The following is a 25,535-nucleotide window of genomic DNA, read 5'->3' as shown; positions in this document are numbered from 1 at the left end:
GGGGGGGAGGTGGGAGCGCGCATTGGAGAACCGGTCTTGAAGACACCTCAAGCAACAAGAGTTTTTTTTTTCTTAAAATGAGGATGTCTACACCCATGAATTCTTCCGTAGTGTTCGTATTTCCACGAATGTGCTTCCCATCTAAACCAGGAGAATCAGATTGAATCCCATTGCTGTAAAGTTCTGTCCGGATACAGGGCTAGCTAGGGCGTAACTCGACTGCGTTACCACCAAGTTCATGGCGAGGATATCCCAAAAAGCTCTGTAGAATACGAACAAGGCGATTTATTCCTCTAAGAACCTGCCTGTACAGCACGACTTCAGTGTGCAGGGAGCTTGGTGATTCGCAAACATCGCATTTCGTAGATGTCGGCCTCGACGATGATCTTCGTCTGGCGTCTTTCCCGACATTAAAAATTTCTAAAACGTCGTATGTAGCAATATGATGACGGAGGCACACTGTCGCATAAAAAAAGAAAAGGAAAAAGAAGAATATCAAAGCTATTAATTAAGGCTTGTTGCTGGATTACCTAGCTAACTACATAAGGATACTAACTAATTCTTAAAAACACATGCACGAATTGAAAAGAAACAGCCACATGCTGCTGGGAAGTCGACGCCTAGATTCCTGTCCGGTCCGATTCGAAAATCAGAGGGCCGTAATCGAAAGATGTCAATCACTCGGGACTAGAGTCTTGAGCATCATCCTCCCTGCTGCTCGCGGTCGAGCCTTGTGGGCCATAGAATAGAAAGAGATTCCAAGAATGTTGATGATGAAAAGAACGACAGAAAAAAAAATGGATCGAAAACAATTTGAGAAATGAGGAGCTGTATGACAGTTTGATGTTGATGTACGGCATCCTCGATTTCTTCAATTCCGCAAATCATCGCTTCGTAATTCGTAACGGAGTCCGCCCGTAATTCTGTTTCCTCAAAATGAGAAGCTCAAGCAATTGTCACCGGCTGTCTTCATTACGCTTGAGCAAAGCGAGAGAACTGAGGAGCATTCACTCGAACGTGAGTGTTGTTGGCACGGTAGATCTCGCGGAAAGCCGCCCAGCCCTGAGCGTCCTCGGCATTTTCCTCCCAGTCCTCGAATTCATCAATGTTGAAATCCATAAAATTGTAGTTTAGTGCCGGGGGTTCCGAAATAGGAACAAATACAAGAGACTCATCAGGAGGGGTGGTATCGTCGGTTTCAGTTTCCGTAATCGTCACTTGATCGGCGATTTCAGGAAAAGCAGCCGGAAGAGGCACATGTTCATCCTGGTAAGTGTTTTGATGGTCATTGCCCGTAGAACGGCGAGAAGAAATACGACGCTTTTTCTCAGACGGCTTGCGAGGTGAATACTGGTAATCCGGATGACCCTCGGCGTGTTTGCGCTTGATTTCGTCTGCGAGCGCTTTGAAGTGAGCTTTAACATGCTCGGGCTCGTTGTTCCACTGTTTTCCCAAAATAACCGCTGATATCATTAGCATTTCATCAACAATGGATAATGGAAATAGAAATCATACAGATGTCATTGTTGTGGAACTCCGGATGCGCTTCTTTGACTATCGGGTGATTATGCTGACGATAAAGAATGAAAGCATTGGGAGGACGAGGGATTTTGGCTTTCTTGCAAGCGCTCTTTTTTCCAGAGCCTTTCTTCTCAGGCTCCACAGTGATTTTCTGATTTTCAGTTGCAAGCATCGGAACAAGAATATGCGATGCAGCATCACTGACGGAGCCGGTGAAGCAAGGGCTACGCATAATGCGAAAAGAGTTCATAGAATCATCAACAAATCCCACCACAGGAGCACGGAGTAAAGCGCTAACTCAGGAATGAGCAAAAATCCATGACAGCATAAGACCCAAGGAGACCTACCAAAGACGAGCCTTGATTTCTTCTACGTTTCTGTGTCCAATGAGGTCGACAATGTTTGCCGGAAGAAGGATCTCATTGTTTGTGAACCTGAGGTGACGTAGGGCATCTTGCCAAAGCAATTCAGTCGCTTGATTCAAAGACTGGGACGGAGGATTCATCGTTGCAGTAGACATCATTGCCATTTCTGTAAAATCTGAAATCCTTGTAAAGAAGGCTTCGAAAAAAAAAGTCAGGGAAGGACGGCAGAATATTGATCAGACGAGAGGTTCGATGGTATTGAAGTGAAGATAACGAGGGGTGCAAAATATTGAAAATTGAAATCTTTTTCTGCAAAGAGTTATGCAGGAGGAAAGAGAGGTCAGTGAAGTAGAGGATAAATGAGGGAGACAGAGAGATATAAGGGGAGAAGTTGAGGTGAAGATTTCCTTGACTTCGTGGAGTCCGCCGAGAGGAGGCTGGTTTCTTTGTTTACCATGACAAGTGGATTCACTTTGATCAGTCAGTCAGGACATCTCAGTCACTTTCTCCCAGCAACTAAAAGAAAACAAAACAAGAGAAACATTTCTCTTCTCTCTCACCCTCTATTTACTCCCCAACCTAAGCATACTTCACTTCTCACCAACCCTCATCAAACTTCTTTTCCGACATACCTCTGAGCTTCGAAAACAAAACAACTTCAAATCTCTCGTCACTTCAAAATGGAGGAGCTGCTTGTTTGTCTCCTTCTCATATGGCTTCGAGTCATGTCTAGGGATCCTCGAAAGCCGCCGGAACGGAGGATGCAAGCGTTCTACATTCTCGCTGTCTACGAGAAGCACCGCAATGGTTTTCGCCTTATGGCTCAGTTTCATGCAATGTGCAAGCAAGAACTGCACATTCCCAGCGCCATAAACATTAATCCATTGGCCGATCCGGGAACTCTTGTCTCTCGCTGCGGTGACAATATCGAAAACATCGTTGCTAGATATGGAGCAATTCCAACTGTTGCTGATTTCGAAGGCTAACCTTGCGAACTTGTCAGCATGCTGCCTCGGAGACTCGACAACTGGCTACCTTTCGAGAATAGACTCGATATGCACAAAAAGATACTTGTCTACGAACGTTTGGCGGACATTCAGTTTGCATCCTACGTTCGTAGGTACGGTCATCACTACATCTTCCGAGCTGGCCTTTGCGAATATTACATGACGTAAGGTTCAATTGATCGTCAACTTTCAAGCGGTAAGATTATTGACAGATCGAACAGGAAGGTCGTTGTCGAACACTACAATTTCTTGAGAAATGATTCACGCGGTCATGACTGGCGTCGCCAGACACAAGCGATCTTCTATGAAGCGATCGACCGAACTCCTGCTCTCAGTCTCGAAGAACTGAGAGCCCTTATTATAGCCACTCGAACCTTTCCAGAGGATGTTCTTTTTTTCCGTTAGTATATATTATCGCATTCAACTTTAGCTCAGCTAATTAGTGCAGGAAACTGGCTCGTTTCAAACCGCAAGGCGTATCATGCAATGAAGGCATGCATTTCTCAAATGAACAATGTGCACTGAGGATCTAAAAAGAAGAGTTGGTATAGCTACTAAACCAATGAACTAACGTTCCATTACAGAAGCAAATTCCTGGGTCGAAAATCGAGTATCTGCGTCTCATTTATCAAGAAAGATGCTTAGCATCGAACGCCGGGATGTCCCATTGCCCCAACTCGCAATCAAACACTTTGCCCAATGCCATTTCTCCTTGTTTTGCAATTCTCTTCGTGCCTTCATCTTCATATTTTACTTTTCGCTTCTTGTTCCCCCGAATAATGAGTGGTGGATGACGTCGGGAGGATACCAGATTGCTAGAACCGTCGTGTTTTTCTTTTTCTTTTTCTTTCTGCCCCTTCACTTCCTCATTAGGAGCTCGTTCATTCATGAACATAATCAATTCCCCGGTACGGAGTAGTTTAATTTAGTCGCTTAGCACTGGGATCGGCATTAGCCATAACACAGATTGCTAGCTAGTTAATTTAACAACGAGGAGAGATCGGCTTTTATTTCCGTCTTCATCACCAGTTCCAACAATCAATCGATCGAATTTACCTGTCGGTGTGCCTGTCTGCCTTTGTTTTTATATGCTTTCCAATCATCCAGTTGAATTGCGCCAGAAAAAGCCGTCTGCAGCACGCAAACAAGCAAAGCAAAGCAAAGCGAAAAGCCGAAAACAGCCAGCGAATGCGAAGTTCAAAACAAAGAACTGCGGTCTCGATAAGGTTGCTGGTGGATCATTGGATCATCAGCCGGCAGCTGGCGCAGCGCTATCTACGGAGTACGGAGTACTCTGTACCTTTCCGTCGGCACTCACCGTGCAATTTCACCTATGACTACAGAATACCAACGGACATTTTCTACCCCTTGAATACTCCATACATACCTCGGCTTTAACTAATTAACCTACAGGTTATCCGGAGACAGACAGGGCAGCTCCTATCCATTCCATGATGGTCTGTCTGTTACCATCTTGCAGGAGAGAGACTCGCAGGAAAAAAAAAGCCCCCTCAGGTTACATACACAGTACAACCTCTTCCACGTACGAGGTAGACAGGGGCAAGGAACTGGTACAGTCATGCGTCAGGGTGTATCGGTAGGATAGATCGGCGGCGCGATGATTGTCCTACAATTTCTCGTTTACACTGTATACTAACTACTTTTGAAAACCTGGCCCAGTACGATGGGAAGATGTTTTGGGAGAACATGGGATAAAGAGATACGATGGACAAAGTCTTTAGATACATACAGTAGAGTAGTTACACGAGTTCTAGACAGGTATAATCAGGACAACTGGACAATCAAGAGATTGTGCGGCTATGATATATCGGTCTTCAGGCTAGTAAATGCGCTGGGTATACAGCGGGAGACGAGAAGGTCATGATCGATAAGCAGGCGAACAAGCATGGCAAAACGCATACAGTATACAGTACTGCATGAAACCTTTCCAGCATGATATAGGAACAGTATACACCCTCGTAGATAGTCTTCTTTACTCTTCCTGGTAGGAGATCTTGCGCATTTCTCCCAGGCGCGTTCGGGCTCGGGCCAGGGCATTCTCGAGTTGGAGGATCTCGACCTGTAGATGAAGAACGGAACGTTAACATCATGCACAAAAGCTACAGATCAGAACAAGTGGCAAATTCAACGATGAGAAAGACCCAGCTCAGGAGCGCTCGCGAGACGGAACCAGGTGAACACCCTCGTACAAGGTCTGGACCGAAAAAAACGGTATTGACACGATAAAAACGCCCAAGACCGCGTACGGCATACGATTGCGACGCATATTATGATCACAAAAGGAAATCCACTTACCTGCTGCTCCATTTCCCGAACTTTGAATTCGTGCCCACTGAGCTTCGAGTAGTCGATGGCTTCGCTATCGTCCTTGTTCTTCTCCGCAATGATATCCTGTACTTGACGGACGAGGCTTCTGCACGCGGCGCCAACAGCTTTGCTGGCGGTCTCCAGACGATCCTGCGTCTTGCTCATAAATGTGGCCTTGACACGGCTTGCCGCGACAAGTTGCGCCGTACTGGCAGCGACATCGTTACTGGCCACGATGAGCTGCTCGAGGGAATTGCGACCGGAGATGACACCGTCCGCGGTTTCGATCAGCGTGTTGGTGGAGGAAGCCACCGCCTTGGCCGCAGAGATCAATCCCTCCGTCCAACGATTATTCTTCTTGTAGAACGCTGTCCTAGATGAGCTACCACGTCCTTCCTTAACAATCTCTTCCTGTGAAGCGGTTGCCGCCTTGATAAGCTCCGCGATCGCATTCGTAATAGCGAGCGCAGCATCAAGGATCGAGTCATTGACTCGGAGTTCGTAAGTGGTAAACCCCTCACGAGGCTTCTTCCGGAGTTTGGCCAGGCGCTCTGCTGCGGCATCGATGGCATTCGCGGCCTTTTCAAGTTCCTTGTCCACAAGGTCCCCAAGGTCACCAGACGTGCTGATCTTGCTGCCCTTGGGAGCAAATGTATCAACGAGTTTGGATAGCGCCTGCAGATCCCGCTGAACTTCCAGATTGTTGTTGATAACCACATCGGTCTTCTGAAGCGGCTCCAAGCCATCCAGACGGAATGACTGCAGCGCACGGAAAAATCGGACAGTGGCCTGCGCGGGTTTGCGAGCAGCACTGATCAGCTGGTCTGTGCTCTTGTCGTCGGTGGCAAAACGAGTTAAGCCCTTGGTATTGCTCAAAACATCGGCGATCGAGCCTGAGAAGATTGAGACGGTACGGATGATTTCGGCGTGCGAGCTATTGGGACCATCTGCGATGAAATTATTGAAAGCTGTCGAGAACTCGGTGGCAGAAGCAGAGGCCTTTTCGATCTGAGACAGAACATAAGGAGGAGAGGCATTTTGGTTTCCAGCCTGCATGGAAGATTCCAGCTCATAAAGCGCATCATCCACGCGCTGGACACCACTCTGCAGGACAGAGTCAATGATATCATTAATCTTGGCCACCGTTCCACGCAAGACGTCGTCGATTTGCGAATCCAGAGCCCGGTCGGCGTCTCCTTGGCTCTGCTCATGGTCAATCAAAACGAATACTTCCCAGACTTGCACGAGGCGAAAACATACCAATTTTAATTCCTCTAGCTCCAGAAGTGCTTGCTCCATACCGGACTTGTACACTTCGATTTCTTCGTCCTTCTCGCGCAAAGCAAGCTCATGGTCTCCTTCCCGCTCCTTGTTTCTCGAAGACATCTCTTCCAGGGCCCGGGTTTTGTTCTGCTCGGCGGTTAGCTTATTGGTAACAACAGGTGGGGAGGGGGAAGAAAAGAGAAAAGATGGATTGGAGGGCAACAAACCCGGAGAGCCTCTTCGAGATCGGCCATCTCACGGTTGTACTTGGCCAGCATCGAGGACAGCTCACTGCCCTTCTGCTTCTCTGCGTTTTCTGCACGCTCAAGAGCAAGCCGAAGCTCTCGCTTCAACTTCTCCACCTCCTCTTTGTTGCTTCCAGAGAGGCGGTCCCTCTCGTGTAACGCCCGGTCTCGCTCTCTGATCATGTCCGCAAGTTCGAGGTTCTTGGTCTTTATCTCCCGTTCCAATTTCTCGCGCTTTTCGATGGCCTCTTGCGCGGAGGCTGCCTTCAACTTCAAATTCTTCGTGGTTTGCAGGAGATCAAGGTGCTCCTGTCGGAGTTGTGAGTAGAGTTTGGCGAGAGCCTCGTACTTGGTTCTCCATGTGTTCACCTGCTCCTGGAGAGCCCGGATTTGTTCATCTTTTGAGTTGATTTGAAGATTGAAGTTGTTGTTCAGCTGGTTGTATTGCTCTTCCAGATCCTTCATCCGCTTGTCGTACTGCTGCAGCAAGAGTTGATCCCGCTCATACTGAGCACGCGCGTTCAAATTCTCCCGTTCCAATTCGGCCATTCGGCCCTGGGTCTGCGCCTGGAGTTGATCACGTAGTAATTGCTCTTGAGCCAGTCGCTGCTGCTCAGCCTGCAATCGCTGTTGCTCCTCGAACTCACGTTGTGCTTGCTGCTGAGCAAGGAGCTGCAGGCGCTGTTGCTCTTCCCATTGCTGCTGCAGTCTACGTTGCTCGGCCTCGAACTCCTCCTGCTGACGCTTTGCTTCATTATTCCAGAATTCAGTGATTGGTTCAGGCTCAGGCTGAGACACCCTGGGCGGCGGAGAAGGCTCCCGCTCGACTTCTTTTGCAGGTCGTTTAGGAAGGGCCGGACGCTCCTCGTCGTCAGCCAGAAGATTTGGAGGATCCTGTGGCAGCTTTGGGACAGTGATGAGGCTGGTCAAGTATCGCAGGTTCGAACACTCGTAATAAAATCTGACGAGGCGGTAGTGCTGGGCATTGTAACGGTTGCGCAGAGGCTCTAGAGCCTCTTCGTCGCCAGTAGCTTGTACCACATCAGCATGAAAATTTTCAACTTGTTTCTGGACAACATACTCGTATGCATCGCCCTCAGCATACTAGTAACAAATTTGTAGATTCCATAGCTTTCCTGCACCAGAGGGACCAACGCAGATATCCTGCATTCATTATTGGTTCCGCTTTGGAAATGAGAGAAAATGAGCTTTTGAAAGGCATCAATCTGATCCTGCAAAGTCATAAGATCGGTGATGGTCTCGTAGCTACAAGGCGGTCAGTAAGAACACAGGTAGTTGGCCGAAGTAATCGGGAGACTGACCCCTCGTTTGGATCATTGGTGGTCTTCAAGCTAATATATTCCTCATATTCAAAGAGACCTGAGATTGGTTAGATTGAGGTTACTGCAAGATTGAGAGAATGATAAATTATCAAGACGGAACTCACCATTGAATTCAGGATGATGTCGATGAAAAGCCAGCTTTGACTCCAGGAAGAACACATATTCCCTGATCAAGGGACCATAGCCTGTTGACAAGTGGTGAGCAAATGACCACTCTTGAGTGACCTGGAAGGCAACACAGAAGCCAAAAGAGAGATCTGATGCTGCAATCACCCGTACCTCGAATTCCGTCCCCTGCAACTCCTCTCATCAAACTGTCCAGCCAGCCCACATGGTTCTGGGCTTCCCTGACCACAATCGGGTGGCCCTCCTGTAGAACTTTATGTATTGTTATAAGAGCCTTAAATGTCTGAACTTCATCCGCGAGGATAGGCTGTCTGTGAGAACAAGAAGAACGACAGGTCAGCTACCAGTCACGATTGAATAAATCAAAAGAGATAATCAGGGCATAGCCTACACTTTCATGCCAGCCCAGAAGGCATTGGAGGACTTGTGGTCCCAGGTATAGACAATGCAACTCCGCACATGTTTTCCTAGTGAGCAGTCAGTCCCCACCATTCTTATTGGCAAGTGATCCGTGTTGGGCCGTGCGGATGATGCCGCTGCGGTAATGAAAGAGACAGCACATACGTTTAGGGGCAGTTTCATCTGCAAATCGCCAGCTTGTCAGTAGAAGAGATCACAGACTCTCCATAATATTCCGTGGTAAAACTGAGGCATGTGTCTAGAGCAAAACGTACCAATACTAGTGGCTTTGCGAATATTTATCGCAAGATCCGCCTCGGTCCTACTGGTGAAACGTGAGTATCTCCTTGCATAGCTACGCCAGTGCCATTTCCAATGGTGTTCTTACCTGCTCATCTTGACGATTCCTTCGGACCCGAAGCTATAGTGACAGAGATAGACAACTGGAAGCGGGGTCGAATTCTCAACGGAGGTCTGGGCAGCAGCGGAGGCTGAAACAGAGGCTCACGCCTGCGCTGACTGACCAGACGATGGGCCAACTTGAAGGCTGCAATAAGTTGGCAAGCCAGGAAGAGGTAAAATTCAAGTCACAGAAGGGAGAGGAGCCTCTCGGAACAGATTGTAATTGCAAAAGTAAAGGCAATAACCATAAATAATAGTAATGCGGGAGGATGAATGACGACGCTCCAGTTCTCGGTACGCTGGAGCCTGTGCCTCGTGCAGACCCGGTTAGTACGAACTTACTCCCTGCCCCGGTCTTGGCACTGCCCGATGCCAAGCATTCAATTTCTGCCTGTCTTGGGGATACTTCAAAGGAATTTGCACGCTTCTTCTCAGCCGTTTTTGCGTTATTTCTTCTTTCCTTTATTTTTATCTTACAATCATTCCCGTCGCTCCCATACCCTCTTTGAGTTAATACTGTCGCGCAGAGTACTCCGTAGAAATTAGATATTCTTCAAGAATTTCGGCTACACCACTGGTCGTTGGGTAGATGGTACAGTACATTTGAGATGCAGAAACTGATCTCATATTTCGGTGGCCAAACGACTACAGAAATTTAGCGACGGCCTCTTTCACCACGTATCTACAGGGCCCCAAGCAGACTGTTGGAAGTAATTCATCCCAACAACGTATTTGATAAGGGCAGAGTTTCATACTCCGGTACCCCCCGGAAAGAATGTGAAAGCCACTAGTCAGCAGAGTATATGTCAGCCGAGATGGGTTCCATTCTGTTTTTTTTTTCTCATAAGCATTATCATAGCTCCCTCCATTGTCATGATCCATGAATTGGCTGACGGATTTTCTCGGAAGCCTCACACTGTGAGTAAACGAGGGGCAGCTTATAATAATGCTTCTCTAGACTCTGGCTCCAATTAATATTAGCCAGTATGGGAACTGTCTCCTGGGCCTACAACTGGGATCTATCTGCAAACGGCGATGTGCCCGGTGATATCGAATACTTCCCAACGCTCCGGGGCATGAAGAGATGGTTGATGGACGGTTCGCAGCGGTAGATGCCGCCATCAGTGCAGGAAGCCGATTTATCCTGGGATTCAACGAGCCAGATGATCCACAACAAGCCAATATGTCACCTTCCGATGCTGCCACAGAATATCAGCAATATGTGAGGCTTTACGATAATGGTTAAATTAGGATGCTTCTATAAAGGTTATTAAAAGGTAATATTTATTTGCAGCAACGATGCCTGTCGACGGAGACGATGAAGACGATCTCTTTTAACTGAGGGCTGGAACATCTAGCTGAAAAGGCTAAAAGACGGTAGTTGGACAAGACCAGAATTATGAGAATATAGGTTGATCGGACGGTGACGATATGATTCCATGCTTCTGTTTTCTCGGATAACCACCTGCTTCACTGTTCGATCGCTTCGATCCTAGAGCTCCTAGAAACTGACAACACTAACATAACTCAAATAGCTTGCCAGTTCACCCTCTTCCGAATCCTGCGAGTCTCTCTAACTCTTTGCCCTTGTCGATCTCGACGATAGCATACGGAGTAGCTGGACAAGGATCCATTAAGGCTCTACGGAGTAGGTCACCAGAAAGCTAATCATCAATGAGGAGAAGGCTTTAGAATATGAGAACAGGGATCAAGAAGGCAGGGTAAAGGGTAGTAAGAACATCCTAGGAGAGGGTAAAGTGCTAGGAAAGAACTAAATGCACTCCGTATTTTGGAGCAGCAGCTCCGTAGTATGACTATTATCTGTCTTCCCCGACCGGCTTGCTGGTATAAGCTGTCAGCAGCTCTGCATGGGATTTAAAGCTCAGGCGCCAGAAGCGCCAGCTAGTTTTTACAGACATTAAAGGCCACACGACCTGTAAATCATGATGGCAATGAAAGGAACCCTCACTACGGAGTAACGTTCTTTACTGTACTCCGTACTGACATCTGCTCGGGTTCTGAAAGAAGTTTCTTTCATGACATAGGCTAAAACCATCTCCGACGATACAGCGTGTAATCAACCAAGGAAATGATGGCGCTATTGGATGGATTCCCCAAAGACCAGAAAGTGAGGAGTAGGAGGGGGAGATAGTGTCCTGCAGCTGCCAGCTTGTCAAGCCAGCCCACCGACTCGCTGCTATCGTCTGGCTCAACGCCACGCGAGTAATGGATCCGGCTGTCATATTAAGGCTAACAATTCAGCCCCCAGGCTAAATAAGCTTATTTCTGTTTCTGGTTCTGTGCATCCTTCGAGAGTAGTGTTTTGTGCTTGGTTATTTCCACTAATGCAGTATTATTAACGCCGTCACATAGATTATTGCCTTCTATGTGACTACAGTGACAGAGTGCCCCACTATGTCAGTACGGATATGCAATACTCTGTATACCATACCCTTCCGAAGTCACAGAGGGAGAAGGGTTAACGAGTCATGACAGCCTGTCTATAGGAATCTGGTTAGTACAACCTGACTAAAGGTGAGGGCAAGGCACAATTTCATTACAGCGTGTTCTTCCACAAAATGCCACATTTGCATTGTATATTCAGGATCTTGTCAGAGAGTTGTTCCTTTTGCCTTGATTTGTGTTATCACCAAACAACTCCATGATGGCTGAATCTTCAGCACAAAATGAGCCCACTACACAGAACGAGCCCACTACGCAGAATAAGCCCACTAGGCAGGATGAGTCCACTGAACAAAGTGCTCATCACGATCAACATACAATTGAAGTGGATGCTCTGGTTCGTAAAAAATCTGACATGTTCTATATCTTGGCATAATAATCATGATTTCTAATGGACCTTAGGCTACTGAAAACGATTTTACGGGAATGAACTGTTAGTGACATGTTTCTACCCTTTATTAGGTTATATGACTGACATCTCCTAGCTCAAGCTGCAGTGCTTCATTAACCTCTTCTGTGCTGGATTACCGCCACGAGAATGGCATGCGCTACCATGGTTACCGTGATGGCAGTAAGGATCCTTCTTCTATTTAAAATCTTGCAGTCTTGCTAATTAGGTTCCTACCAAAAGGTTATCTCCTACCTAATGATGATAAAGAGTCCGATCGCCTAGACATGATACACGAGATGATGCTTACAATGATGGGGAGGAAACTATTTCTTGCACCTATTGGCCCATCACCACAGTGAGTGCTTGACCTTGCTACTGGGACAGGAATATGGGCTATTGATTTTGCCGATCAGTTCCCTTCTGCAGAGGCAAGTATTCATCCTGACATAGAGAGATAGCATTTGCTAAGATATCATCAGGTCATTGGTAACGACCTGAGTCCTATTCAGCCTTCCTTGTCAGTTAGCACTTCTCTGCCCCATTATATAAGTGCTAAAGCCTCTATATGGTTCCACCAAATGTGAAATTTTTCGTTGACGATATTGAATCTGAATGGGTATATGAGCATAATCCATTCGACTTCATCCATGCTCGCTACCTGGCTTACTCTATTAAAGACTGGAAGAAGCTATTGAAGCAATGTTACAAGTAAGGTTACTTATCTACTTTACCTAAGGTTCTGCTAACTTACCTAATATTAGTTGTACTAAGCCTGGAGGTTGGGTAGAATTTCAGGACTGGGATGCACTGATGAGGTCTGAGGATGGAAGTACTGAAGGTACAGCGATTGAGAGGTTTTTCAAGGTAGTAATCCCTGCTTTTGAAAAAGCTGGGTATCACACATGACCAGGGCCAAACCTTGAAGCATGGCTCCGTGAAGCAGGGTTTGTGGATATCCATGTTCAGAAATACCGGGCACCAATGGGACCCTGGGCCAAAGATCCATACTATGTAAGTAGAGTAATCTTGTGTTTTTGTTTTTTTTTTTATTTTTTTTTAAAAAAACTATTGCTAACATTAATATCCTTTGGCTAAAGAAAAAAGTTGGGATTTGGATGTTACTACAGTCTGAGCCAGGTTTCAAGGCATCTGCAATGGCTGTGCTGACAAGATTTGAACGCTGGTCTAATGTTGAAGTGGAGATTCTTGCAGCTGGGGCTCTAAATGATGCCAAAAATCCAAAGATCCATGGAATCTTGGATTTGTAAGTTGATTCCCTGATAGCCCTTTCTCTTTCTTGAGATCTAACTACTGGTCAGTTATGTCGTGTATGGCCGAAAGCCAGAGTGAACAGCACCTCAAGAAAATTGCATCAGGTATCGCTTATTACCGACGGTCTCTCGTTCTCAGTATTTCATTTTTGGAAACTTTGCGAGGTCTTGCACAATATTCATTCAGAGATTGATAACCTCAGGAGATTGAGCTCAGTGGAATATCCATGTCACAGAAAGGAAGAGGCCTGTTGATTATGATTACTTGACAACATGTCTTCACTTGCATTTGGATCAGTCAAGGGCCCTAAGTCGTAGATTCATGGTGAAATGGATGATTGAAAATGTTTAAGCAGAATCAACATGATAAGGCAAATATATCTCTTGTGCGATATACTGTTTTCCTGTGCCTCGGCTAATTCTTACAAATCATTGGTCCAATCAAACACCAGCATCATTTGCTACCTACCTAGGTAAACCCTCGCTGTGAGACAAGGAACCAGCAGATTTGTGGCAAGTAGGTCCCATCCTTACTCCGTATAGAAATCCCGTGACATAACATTTCTACACTACAATTATTATTGCACGAGGTATTCTGGTATGCAAGCAGTAACTGAGCAATACAAGAAAGACTATGAATAGTTGTCGTGGACAAGAAATTCCCACTGCTAAGGACTCTCACCGCCATAAACTCCTGACAGAACGTCCATCGCAGATATCCACTGATCTGCTGCTGCCAATGATACAAAAATCCCAAAAAAGAGAGTGAAATATACAACTTTGGTACTGGAATTGTATGTGAATCACAAAACCACATTCTGCGGAGGGCGAAAACGATCATTTGCCGTCGTCTCGTGATCTGGTGAAGTAGAAGATGATGACGCAGGTCGCATAGCCCCGTCCTCTGAAAGACTCGGTATCTGCTCGAAACCAGAGTCAGATTGAGCATCATCGCTGGTCTGTTGAGGGTGAAGTTGAGAATCTGAAGCAGCTGGTGGAATGTTCTCCGTTTTCACAGCGTGAACGGCATGCAACTCGCGGCCCGGACCTGGACTGTTGGGCTCAGAGTCCTGAGGAGCTTCAACAACCAGCACTTCGTCGGTGAAGATAACCTTCGATTCCTGGGATGGCGGGCTTTTCCGCTTAGGCAACGGTGGTTTGGGTACCGGTCTCATGTTTTCTTCTTGAGACCTTTCGGGTAGCACTGGAGGTGGAACAGGTTTCCTCCGTGGAATAGAGATAGGATTTGACCTAAAACCGAACCTCTCTGGAGGAGGCAGGGGAGTCCCAGGAGGCGGCAATGGACGTCCACGCCCAATAGGATGGTCTGGCGTACCAGGTCGTCCAGCAGGATCGATGACCTTGCCTTGATCTCCTTTACCAAGCACATTCCAGCCCCACTTTTTGGCGGCAGCAGCAGTAGCTGACCCTATGGAACCAATACCTGGACGTTTTTCTCCTGAAGACACAGATGAAGTGAAAGACTTGGTGATGCCCTCCAGAGTGCGGCTGCGCTTCGTCTCATCACTTGCGGTGGAACTGCGGGAGATACTTCCCGGACTTGGCGAGGCAGGAGAATCTGCCCCTGTGTGAACAGCAGGAGGACGTTGAGGAACATCGGAAAGACTCTCAGAATGATCACGGCCGTCTATTGAATCTGTGGATGAGGTACTATCATTTCGAGGAGTCTGTGACGCGAGGGAAGGTTGCTCCTTGGGTGGTGAACCAACTGGGGTGCCTGCGAGTGAATTCGACTGGGAACGAGTCGAAATTTCAATCATGCTACTGGTAGCATTTTTCTTCTTCTCGTTCTTTCCAGACTCATAACCCACCTTATCAACCTTCCCGTGATCCGGCGTTACTACAGGGCCAGCTACGTTCGAGAAGGTCCGCGACCGGATCGCTCTAGGTGGAGATGAGCTGGTCCGCTTGTCCACAGCGGAAGACGAGGCACTCTCGTCAATCCGAGGGGTCGAATCAGACGATTTAGAACTTTTGCGAGATTTCAAGACAGGGTGTGGAGACTCGGGGAACTCAGGCATGCTCATGGTCCGATCATCCTTAGTTTTCAAGATATCGAAGGAATCACCCTCGGAGAGTAAAGCCGACTCGTCCTGTGACTCCGACTCGTCTGGAATCTCGGTCTTCACGCTAGCTTTCGAAACATCCCGCTCCCATATTCCACCCCGGAATGGTTGGGAACTGGTGTCCAGGAAAGGAACGTCATCCCAGAAGGGATACACAAGCGACTCCGCGACAACTTCCCTGATCCTGCTCTCGATGGCACGAAGGATGATGCCGTACGTGATTTGCCTTGAACTAACAATAGGTTCGATGGACATAACCATGTCTGGCATGGTTGCGAAACAGAACCAAATTCGGTTGCTTGGAGGAGGCTTGAAGCGTACCAAGACGTGACCGGTGAGTTTTTTGAGGACGACTGCGAGAACCAGGTCGACTTCTCTCGTTTTGAATCTTTGGCCCAAGTCGATTCGGGCCGTAGCGGATATTTCAAGGCGGAAGTGGCCACTGTAATTGACATCTGTCTCGACAGTGCAGTCTCCATCGATCGTAAGGTCCTTGAGTCTGGGGTTCGTGATGAATGGAGCTCCATGACCCATATCGATCTTCTGTAGCGAGATCTTTGAGATAAACGTCGGCTTCTTGACCCGAGAGATTTTCTTGGTGACCTTCTTCCTGACAAACTCCTGCATCTCTGGTGTTTTGTACAAGGCCAGAAACAATCTCCCCACGATTGCGTTGATCCATCGTGTCTGCAGGTGCTCTTCGGACGAATGAAGCCGTTGCACGAGCGTCACAATATCTTTAACATCATAGTGCAGCTGGGTGGGCGGAGAATTCGGCGAATCGGGGATCCTCTCCTGATTTTTCAGCAATGCAAAATAAAAGTCCTCCTTTGCTGACTGACTCTCGGAGAACAGATAAAACGGCGGCGTCATCCCTCGAAGATCCGAAATGGAATCCTCTTTCCTGCTGAGACAGATCGCATTTCGCTTGATCCATAGCTCCCCTTCTGGTATTTCATCACCTCCACCGTAAATGCTCACATCATGGTGTGCCAGAGAGATCACATATCGAACCTCGATCTGTTCGGCGTCGTCGTAGAGCATCAGATGGCCATGTCTTCAGGAGCGCGTCAGCCGGGGTCCCTTTCAACATGTGCAGACCGCTATATCATTATGTGAGGCATACCTGAGAACGATGTAAAACACGTTGCGTGCCTTCTTGAAATTCTTCCCATTGGTTTTCGCAGGATCGATACTAGGTGGTTGCTTGCGGTCGAATATGCTCCTGTACATGGCCTGGTATACACTGGGACTTTCCGTGGCCACCACCTCCCCTGCTGGGGTTGTCCTCTCCGGTGGCTTTCCATTGACTCCTCCAGGCACATACTCTCGGCAGACAGCGAAATACCCCGCGGCTACGTCGGATTCACGGGTGCGTTGAAACTCCTCCGCCAGCACATCGGTACCGGACTTGAGGCTGTACTGGTCATCATTCGGACGCTGGAGGATACTCGTGCTCTCCTCGTCCTTTTCCGTTGATGGCGACGTCGAAGGAGGTTTGAGCGTCAAGTAGGCATGGAGGGCGATCAGCGCGAGGATGAGGGGAATGAAAGTGAGTCCGCCAAGGATGTATGCCAACAAGAAGGTGGCAAATGAACCCATCGGGAGCTAGATCAGAGCGGATGCAATGATGACTCCATGGAGGGAGAAGTCGACAGGGACACAAGGAGGAGAACAAAACAGACAAACCAGGTTTCTGAAGGGAGGAAGGTCGCTGATCAAGGTACGGGCAGCATCGCAGAGGGCGAGGTTGCAGCGGCAGGTAGTCGTAACTAACTAATGCCTAGCTGTGTCCCTGTTACAGAGCCGGATTCAAGCACGCCTGCGGCCAGCCGGGGCGCCATGGTCAGCAACGGGAATTGGGAGGTGACTGCTCTCCCTCCGTACCTATGACGCGCTGACGGCAGCAGCCCGCAGGAACAACGTTGCCCCGCCGATCCGCCCCCGATCCAAGCTCCCCACTAATCGCCAGGAATTGATTTTAGCTGTTACAACAATGGTCAAATTCACTGAATAGAAAACATCTAGGTACAGGTGCATTCTATACTGTACAGGTTCAGGATGGTCAAGTATTGTGCAAGAAACGAAATGTGTAGAAATGTCTCGTAGAGCCCATATATGCAGAAGGAGCTCGACGTCAGTGTCATGTTGCCTCGCTATTCGCCATGGACACAGATGGCTGTTCATCTATAGAAGACCTCCCGATCTTCTTCGCAGTGAGTTGAATGTCATTGCTGGCGCCATCGTCTACACCCGCAGCACGCTCGTCGGTGTCTGAGTCAACGACCAGTCTAACGCCTCCTGGTATTGCCTTGCTGGGCGATGCAGCACTCCCAAAGGCATCTTTAGCCCTCGCCTGTGCGGGTGAGACTGGCGAAATCCGATCAAGAGGTCGATTTTCCTCTGTCGCGATTGCCCGTGCCGTGTTAAGTTTCAACTTCTGCGCCTGCTGGTCATCCATCTTTCGTCGCTCCAAGTCAGACATGATGCTTTGAAAATATTGCGCCGCTTGCTTGGTAACGGAATAGTCCAGGGGGGTGTGATTGGCTTTGTTGAGAGCCAGTGGAGGGGCTCCCGCAGAGAGCAGGACCCGGACGGCCTTCAGATTTCCCCATGCGCTTGCATGGTGGAGTGCCGTATTTCCCGCGTTGTCTACGCACGTCACAGATGCGTTGTGTGAGATCAGGGTGCTGATCGTGGTCGTGTCTTCGGAGGCAGTTGCGGTTCCGGCAGACAAGGCTCGAGGTCGGGCGCTTGGAGGCACATGAAACGTACTCGATGGCGCGTGTGCTGGATTCGAGCTCTGTGCGGCAAGCATCAGAGCGGTCTTTCCATCCTTATCTCTCCAATTGATGATATGCGGGAAAGTGCGGCAGAGATAGTCCACGCAGAGTGCATTGGAGTGGGCAGCAGCTAGGTGGAGGGCGGTGGAAGAATCGGTGTTGAGACTGATACCCGGGGCAGAATCGTACCCCGTTCGATCGATAACCGGCGTGCAGGAGTCATGACCAAAAGATATCAAAAGTTTCTGCGCGTGAATCACAACGGCAATGGATATTAGTTCCAAGAGACCCCGCTCGATTGCCTTCCACAGATTCAAAGTTTGAGACGTACCACTATGTCGATATGGCCCTTGATGGCCGCTAGGTGAAGCGAAGTGTTGCTTTTGTCCGAAAAATCAGGATTCTGAAGGTATGATGGATTATTCTTCACGATGCGCTTGACCAGCAAAACGTCGTTCTGGAGGATGGCCCGTCGGAGACGCACGGGCACAGCGAGCTCGACCCTGCATACCGTCAGCGAATCGCACAATCAGCACCCAAGGAAGAGCAACAGACATTCCGACTTCATCTTTGAGAGCAGATTTTATGACTGAGCATCGAGGTTGGGGTTGATTCCTTCCATAGTGTTGTTCAGGGATCCGCCACGTAGGTGTAGTTGGTTGTCGAAGGTTCCAGTGTCCCGTTGGTTTGTCCGCGAGGCTAGGGACAGGGATTCCGGGGTAAACAGGGATCAAAACAAAGTTCTAACTTGAGTTATCGACCCACCTTTGGTCTCGCCCATCCGATGTCTACATATGTACCTAATTGTATGTGCAATCGTTGACAACCGCTGACAGGCCAAAAGACGCCCATATTTCGCTCGATACGTTGTGGAACGGTCTGCCGCTGATCGTCCTCATCCTTCGTCACGCAGAAAACTGCTGCCCTGAATGACTGATTTGCGTTTCTGGGTGACTACAATCTTCTGGTACATGCAATTTCTCACCCACTGCAACCAACCCTTGCAAAGTGACATTCTCTCTTGTACGATGCAGGGATCATGCCCCAGCTCCGCGCTGGTATGATCTCTCTAGAAAGAAACCTGTCAAAATTCAATTTCTCTCAAACAGCAGTTATCGTTATTACTATTTTACTGTAGCCATGGCACATTCTATCCGGGACAACAATGTTTCCGATCTAGGCATATATTGCCGAAGATTACCTCATTAATCGCGTAGCTCTTGATTTGGGACTGTTTCCATTCTCAGCGGTCTCCTCCCGTCTCAGATAGCAAATTGGTCCTCCAGAAGACAGAAAATGATGACAAGCTGCAACTCAATGACGGCATCCTGCCAACCAAAATAGATGATACAATAGGGAGGAACGGACAAGGATCCCGCTATATGCAGACCAAACTGGGGAAGTAAGGATAGCAGGAATACCTATGCAGAGATTGTGATGGGAGTTCGAAAACCATGAGAGAAAATGTAGCGATGTTACATTTACCAAACGCTGGCAAGACGCGTGAGGATGCAAAAGTGATCTGAAGAGACGGACGATTAGAAACAAGTAACTAAAGCATGGCGTAATGTTCTCATTATGAATTCGTAATCATAACATCTCTGGAAGGTCCAAAAGCGATCGAATCGGACCTCTGTATATTCTCCGTATCGGCACCATCAATCGACACCTAACGAAGTTATTTCCGTGCCTCGTTCGGTTCCCAGTGAATCGGCTCGAAGTCTTGGTTGAGAAAGTGAGCTTGGTTGTATGGCGAGCTGGATGGGTGAGAGTAAGTATCATTCCCAGTAACTCTTGCCCGAGAAGGGACTTACTTCTTGAAAGGGGTCGTAACAGGAAGAGAGTGACTCAAGTTTGGCTTCATGACCAGCGGATTCAGTCTGATCTGAGGTCCCTCAGACGATTTGGTCGACGGCGGGCTCAGCGGTAGGGTCGGCGCAATGGGAGATGACAACGTGACTGGAGCTGGAGGACTAAGGGATGGAGAATAGAACTCGTTCGCGGGAGACGCCATATACGCGGGCGGAGAAGCCGGCATCATCGGACCCGTTCCTGGGGGGAACGACGGATCGACCATGAGGTTTGGAACTGCCATTAGGTGGGGATTGGCGTCGAAAGACAATGCGGCTTGATCCCAGGGGGAATAGTTAGTCATCATTCCATACTGATAGTTGACCACAGGTGCCATATTCACAGATGCTTCGGCGGAGTAGAGGAGATCATAATGTCCGCTGTCAATCAGTCAGCCGATTAATCTATGTCGAGTCAGGAGACCTGCTGGACTTACGGGCGATATAACAATCTGATTGTGGCGACGCTGGGTCTGTTGGGAGACAAGAGATGCGGAGTCACCACATCACCCTGGCTTCGGTCGAGATAGAGAATTTCCACCGCGAACCCGGACCCTTCTATAACTCCGTCAACCAATGCCTGGAGGCCCACTTCATCGATTTCGCTTTTCACAGTCTCGATTCTTGTCGCACAATACTGGTCGAGAGGGATCGACAGAAAAGCTTGGTAACGATGGGGATTCAGTTTCATCCAGGCGCTGGTCAGGAGCTGTCGGAGTGCGTGTCATGTTAGTTACCCCGAAAAGACCAACGCAGAATGAAGAGTTCGTGGTAAAGGAATATTAGGATTGCAAACCCTGAAGTGTGTGATGATGGCATTCGAGTTGTATTCCGAATTGAACGCGTTCATCAGGAAAGACTCATCCGGCACTCCGTTTTGTATCGAGTGTATTATTTGAGTCAGGAGTTCCTCGGTGGCGTCCACAAATATTTCATAGAGATGCTCTTGCTGGCCCACTTGATCGAGCAGCCGGTTCAAAGATTTGATTCGTGAGAGCTCTTGTTGAACTCTGATCGAGTCGCGGAGAACGAAGAGGTTTTCGAAATAGCCGAATGCAACAGCTGAGATGAATAAGCAAACCGTGAGCTGCAGCTACTTTAACAATTCATCATACCTCGCCAACCGCAGTTCCCATCTCCTTTCATGATCCGCGAGAAAGGATGCGTCACAGCAAGCGACTGGGAATGCGTCAATATCAACCGATCTCCAGAACCTATTATGCTTGATGACGTACTCTGGTTTTGGCAGCAAGAGTGGGATCGGCATTGGCGTATTCGGCAGAGATTGCTTGACTGGATTGCTTGGCCGATACCAAAGGGCCCTGTAGCACCCTCGTCAGCAAGATTTTAGAGCAATTGTTCAGCTGTGGATCCCGCACTTGTATGTCGGGTTCGTATTCATTTGATAGCTTCTGGAACCGTTCCAGTTCCTCTCGAGATAATGGTTCCATGGTCGGGAACCTGGGATCGTGGTAGACAGAAAGATCTAGGAATTGAGGGAGGTTGTGGGCTATGGATGGTGCAGCAGAACTGATATGTTGATAGATGTTCGATGTCAGATAGTCTCTCTGTGCTAAATGAGGGTACGAGCCGGTGTGACTAAATGGCGCATCAGACAATTGCATGGCATCAAGGTAATTCCCGTGAATTGTCTCGAAGATGGGACGTGGTGCTGTCGCTGATGGCATGGCCATCGGGGTTAGCAGTGGATTATGGATGCAGAGAGAAGGTGAAAACGAGGTAAAATTTGGAAGACCACGCACATCAGTGAAACATCGTCAACGCGCTCACGGCTTCTCTATAACTATCTGACGGGTTTAGGAAGCTCAGTTTTCCGCGGCAATGCCTCTATTGAGATCAGTTTGGGTTTCCTGGAGGAGATGGACAATTTCTAATACTGTTATGCTGGGACCCGGCCTTCCCGTCAAGTGGAGAAGATCGATAAAGACCGAGAAATTGTCGCTTTTGATGAGGAGGCTGAAGGAGGCTGACAGAGCCCACCTTCCAAACTGCAGATGATTGAGGATTCCCGCCTCATTCAATGCGGCATTCACCAATTGGGTTCGTTTCGAAGCACCTGAAGGTATATGCAGGCCCGTTTATCGGGCAATTCTCGATGCACCCAACGTCTTTGTTAAACCGAGGCTCTTGGATTTGCTTTTGCTCTTTTCTCCTAATTGACTGAGGCCAACCAAGTCATATGCTAGATCTACGGATTCAATCGGACTGCAGCATCCGGGACGAACTCAAATGCGAGATCTTGACGAAAAGCAACGAGGACCTGGTATTGCAGAAGGGGTCTTCGTTCGTAAACGAGTCAGAAATGTATCCAGAGACCGAGGTGAAGAGCTGGTGGACTTGGTCTGGTCGCGTCTCCAATGCACCCACTAGCAAGCTGGACAATATTATGCCGGAACCCGCGAAATGGGATTTGCGAGGATGCGAAGTGACCGGCGATTGCAGAAAAATAAGACAGGGAAACAAAAGGGTAAAAAAGGGAAAAGAAAAAGAGAGAGAAATTTCCTCCGTCGTGCTTCAGAGAAGCCAGGACTGGGGATCTCACGAGCCGCTTTCTTTAGGCTTCTCGGATGAGTGCGGGGTGACGTGAATGTCGACAGTCCAAATCAGATTATTAGGGAGCAAACGCCAACAACCTTGCCATCAAGCTAAAACAGCTTGCAGCGGCAATGATTTGTCCGGGCGGCTTTATCAAGATTTCCCCGACGTCAGACGGCTGCTCAATGTTGGCCTCAGCCAAGCCCTGCCAGAGGGCAGTTTTCATGCGAATGTGCAGGGAAGAAAATAGCCCAGGAATCACCTCGCCCTCAAGGTTCAGGGCAGCCCGGGGTGATGTTCGACGAGGGGTGTGCTGTTGCGAGGTCGAGTCGAGTCGTAGTGCAGCTGTGGTGGTGGGGAATCCAGAGGGGGAGCAAAATGGAATGATTAGGCGGATCGGCGTGGGTCCCGAGCTCAGGCAGAGCACGGGCACCGCGCGGGCAAGTGCAAGAGTAAATAAAGAGTACAAAGTGTGTACATACTACATGACCCTCTACTGTACGGACGACTCCGTACTGTGTTTGTACAGCATCACTCGAGGCGACTAAAAACACAAGGACATGCTAATTGCCTACATATGCAACCTAGGGAGCAAGCATTAAAGTATGTGACAGTGCATGTAACCTGGATTCTGCTGTCCCTGGCTGCGCCCACCTCTGCCGGATGTGCTCTCCGCCGGTCAGGATGACGATGCTGAGAGCGCGGACGGACGAAGGCGAAGGAGTGCTTTGGTCTCCCCCAGGACTAAAGGATCATGGAATTGGAACCCTGCAAACTGCCGGTGTCGATAGCTATTATCGATTCTCATCCAGCCCAGCCTGGGTCATCATACGCCCATGCAGAGACTCCGTCATCGCCTTGTCGTCTCGCCACGATATACGGAGTAATAGTCTGGACCCCATTGAGTCTGCAATATTGTTTTCGATTTATCTCCCACCAGCATCGGAACGTGTTCTGACTTGCACGATTGGTCCATCTGCGCTACGCTTTCCGTTCTGACCTCGGCATGTCGCCTATCAGATGAGCAGAGCGATCGCGACGTCGCATGGATCAAGGGCGCCTAAATCAACCTTTTGATTGCTGCACGGTCTCGACACAAGGAATCCAGCGTTGTCCATTTTTGGAGCTCCTGGTTCCATGCAGTCGAGTGCGGCCACATGTCACGACACACCACCGCCAAGCCAGGGCTCTGCTGCAGTGTTCCATGCAGCCGACATCCGCTGCCAATGGTCATCTGCGCGCCAGCCTTCAGACTGCATGTCTCCATCCGTAGGTACAGTGGCAGTAAGGAATTGACCGGTGAACAAGACTCTGGTTTGCGCAGAAGTCTGGAAGATCCATTATCTGGAAGAGAATCTGCCAGTCTGTTGAGGAAGTATAGTAGGTAAGAATATTAGCATAATAAGAAGAATTAATTAATAATGATCTCGGGAGTGGCAACAGGCGGGGTCACGCTAATCGCAGCGGCATAGGGCCCTGGCCTGCGGAATCTAAACCCCGCTGAGTCTAGCAAATAATTCAATTCCCAGCAATTTACACAGTTACACTGAAGCATTGGATCTCCATGACACAGATGTGAGAGTGCAAGAAAGGCCTACAAGGCTGCAGCGGCCCGGGGAGGTGTTTCACCCTGACTGCAACTTTCCCTCAGCTAAATCGTGATAATGCATCGCCAGCACAACCAAAGATACTGGATCTCTTGTACGGCCTCAAGTTTACGGAGTATTCGAGTGCGAATCAACCAGGACGTGCTAATTAACGAGAGTCAACGTGGCTGTCGACAATTCTCATCATCGTCCTCACCATCACCATCACAGTTAGAGACTTGAGAAGACATCGTTGGTTCACGGAGATGGGGAAGACAAGAGGGGGAGAAAAAGAAAACAAACGCGTCATAATAGGATGAAGAGGAAAAATGGACGGATAAATTGCGCCGCCATGCCTACAGCATGGCTGGTATAGATAGACAGGGGGTTTGGAAAACGAGGCTGCATCCTAGCCATTGGAAGGTTGATACCACTCCCCAGATTGTAGGCAACGCAGTCAGTGCATGAAATTCCTTTGTTTCTAAAGGCCCGAGCTGTCATTTATTAGTTATTGCATGGAATGCAATAATAATATAGAGAAGGTCCTGCCGGGCGTTATTTTTCTCAATCCCTGATAATTACAACGGAGAGTGACTGAGTCGATCAACATTAATCTTTCCATTCGAACTATGTACACGCATACCTATCCCGATTTATTGACTCATTTCAACGCTCTTCTCCGTCCACGACTGGCCCCAGTCTGTTGGCGTCAGTTCTGGTTCGTATTACTCCTCCGCAATCAGACGCAACTTCGAAGTCTGACCTTTTAGAGATCTAGAATCACCATCGCTGCATGGATGAGGATTCATAGTCGTTCACAGTGCCATGTTGCAGTTTGTGTATAGTATGTACTGTACATATATATGTACTGTACTTTACAGTTCTTGCTCTTTTCAACAATCGGACACTCCGCTTTTCACTTTTTCGGACGTCAATGTGGTTAACGATCAGTTGGGACAAGGTCCTATGTACTCCGTACTGTACATATATCCACAAGGTGACATTATTCTTAATCAGCAGGAACGTGGGTATACGGGTCCTGCACTATTAACTAATGCGCGAGGGGCAGATCCCTTTGATCCCCGCACCGGCATATCGATGTGTGTTTAAACAGACATGTTCACGTCAGTGGAGGCGGGAGTCGGTTGGACCCTCTTCCCCACGCCATCACAATATTGATCCTACTACTAACAATAGAAAGTTTTTGAAGACAAGATAGTGGCAGAGTTTGCAGAACATGAAAGGTCTGGCAGAGCAGTTCCATGGGTATGGAAGGGAACTCTCACTTCATCTTAAGAAGTAGTGGGTATCGTGCTTGCAGTACGGAAAATACGTAATAGTCGAGGATTGAACCAAAGTTTACTTTATTTAGTGAGATACTAGCAAACTCGATAATGCAGGAATCATCCAACGTCAAATTCTACGTGTATATCTCGTAAACGATCTAAGGTACCTATTTCATGACATGAATGGCTGTATTCCGCTGGCCATGCGAAAAACCCGAAGTGTTCATTCCACCAGATATGATAGTGCAACCTCGTAGAAAATC

At 48.3% G+C, this 25,535-nt stretch overlaps 10 protein-coding genes across 10 annotated transcripts; 5 read left to right on the top strand and 5 right to left on the bottom strand.

Moving 5' to 3' along the window:
- Positions 1-972: 972 nt before the first annotated feature.
- VTN77DRAFT_7873 (uncharacterized protein) lies at positions 973-2,050 on the bottom strand (the record flags this gene model as incomplete). Its single annotated transcript, XM_069424308.1, has 3 exons — positions 973-1,463; positions 1,516-1,814; positions 1,869-2,050. The coding sequence occupies 3 exons, from the start codon at positions 2,048-2,050 to the stop codon at positions 973-975; spliced, it is 972 nt and encodes a 323-aa protein (XP_069275122.1).
- Positions 2,051-2,611: 561 nt separating this feature from the next.
- Positions 2,612-2,934, top strand: VTN77DRAFT_7872 (uncharacterized protein; the record flags this gene model as incomplete). Its single annotated transcript, XM_069424307.1, has 2 exons — positions 2,612-2,824; positions 2,890-2,934. 2 exons carry the CDS (start codon positions 2,612-2,614, stop codon positions 2,932-2,934), a joined length of 258 nt encoding a protein of 85 aa, XP_069275121.1.
- Positions 2,935-4,886: 1,952 nt separating this feature from the next.
- VTN77DRAFT_7871 (uncharacterized protein) lies at positions 4,887-8,993 on the bottom strand (the record flags this gene model as incomplete). Its single annotated transcript, XM_069424306.1, has 12 exons — positions 4,887-4,973; positions 5,210-6,424; positions 6,482-6,631; positions 6,712-7,760; positions 7,811-7,995; positions 8,052-8,109; positions 8,177-8,257; positions 8,352-8,509; positions 8,590-8,665; positions 8,763-8,780; positions 8,873-8,922; positions 8,986-8,993. The coding sequence occupies 12 exons, from the start codon at positions 8,991-8,993 to the stop codon at positions 4,887-4,889; spliced, it is 3,135 nt and encodes a 1,044-aa protein (XP_069275120.1).
- Positions 8,994-9,985: 992 nt separating this feature from the next.
- On the top strand, positions 9,986-10,245 carry VTN77DRAFT_7870 (uncharacterized protein; the record flags this gene model as incomplete). The annotated part of the gene is made up of 2 exons (XM_069424305.1): positions 9,986-10,043; positions 10,106-10,245. 2 exons carry the CDS (start codon positions 9,986-9,988, stop codon positions 10,243-10,245), a joined length of 198 nt encoding a protein of 65 aa, XP_069275119.1.
- A 1,419-nt stretch (positions 10,246-11,664) lies between these two features.
- Positions 11,665-11,970, top strand: VTN77DRAFT_7869 (uncharacterized protein; the record flags this gene model as incomplete). Its single annotated transcript, XM_069424303.1, has 3 exons — positions 11,665-11,799; positions 11,865-11,895; positions 11,948-11,970. 3 exons carry the CDS (start codon positions 11,665-11,667, stop codon positions 11,968-11,970), a joined length of 189 nt encoding a protein of 62 aa, XP_069275118.1.
- Positions 11,971-12,834: 864 nt separating this feature from the next.
- Positions 12,835-13,121, top strand: VTN77DRAFT_7868 (uncharacterized protein; the record flags this gene model as incomplete). Its single annotated transcript, XM_069424302.1, has 2 exons — positions 12,835-12,864; positions 12,951-13,121. The coding sequence occupies 2 exons, from the start codon at positions 12,835-12,837 to the stop codon at positions 13,119-13,121; spliced, it is 201 nt and encodes a 66-aa protein (XP_069275117.1).
- Positions 13,122-13,927: 806 nt separating this feature from the next.
- On the bottom strand, positions 13,928-16,813 carry VTN77DRAFT_7867 (uncharacterized protein; the record flags this gene model as incomplete). Its single annotated transcript, XM_069424301.1, has 2 exons — positions 13,928-16,268; positions 16,338-16,813. 2 exons carry the CDS (start codon positions 16,811-16,813, stop codon positions 13,928-13,930), a joined length of 2,817 nt encoding a protein of 938 aa, XP_069275116.1.
- Positions 16,814-17,354: 541 nt separating this feature from the next.
- Positions 17,355-18,029, bottom strand: VTN77DRAFT_7866 (uncharacterized protein; the record flags this gene model as incomplete). Its single annotated transcript, XM_069424300.1, has 1 exon — positions 17,355-18,029. One exon carries the CDS (start codon positions 18,027-18,029, stop codon positions 17,355-17,357), a length of 675 nt encoding a protein of 224 aa, XP_069275115.1.
- Positions 18,030-19,672: 1,643 nt separating this feature from the next.
- Positions 19,673-21,295, bottom strand: VTN77DRAFT_7865 (uncharacterized protein; the record flags this gene model as incomplete). Its single annotated transcript, XM_069424299.1, has 7 exons — positions 19,673-19,751; positions 19,809-20,225; positions 20,282-20,553; positions 20,641-20,906; positions 20,960-21,023; positions 21,080-21,166; positions 21,224-21,295. The coding sequence occupies 7 exons, from the start codon at positions 21,293-21,295 to the stop codon at positions 19,673-19,675; spliced, it is 1,257 nt and encodes a 418-aa protein (XP_069275114.1).
- A 1,236-nt stretch (positions 21,296-22,531) lies between these two features.
- Positions 22,532-23,464, top strand: VTN77DRAFT_7864 (uncharacterized protein; the record flags this gene model as incomplete). Its single annotated transcript, XM_069424298.1, has 4 exons — positions 22,532-22,587; positions 22,639-22,852; positions 22,989-23,349; positions 23,421-23,464. 4 exons carry the CDS (start codon positions 22,532-22,534, stop codon positions 23,462-23,464), a joined length of 675 nt encoding a protein of 224 aa, XP_069275113.1.
- Between the last annotated feature and the right edge of the window lie 2,071 nt (positions 23,465-25,535).

The sequence above is a fragment of the Rasamsonia byssochlamydoides genome (genome assembly GCF_041956645.1).
Source record: "Rasamsonia byssochlamydoides strain NRRL 3658 unplaced genomic scaffold VTN77scaffold_65, whole genome shotgun sequence".
NCBI classification, from domain to species: domain Eukaryota; kingdom Fungi; phylum Ascomycota; class Eurotiomycetes; order Eurotiales; family Trichocomaceae; genus Rasamsonia; species Rasamsonia byssochlamydoides.
Note: the sequence above shows the minus strand (reverse complement) of the source record. Positions and strands in the feature narration are given on the sequence as shown.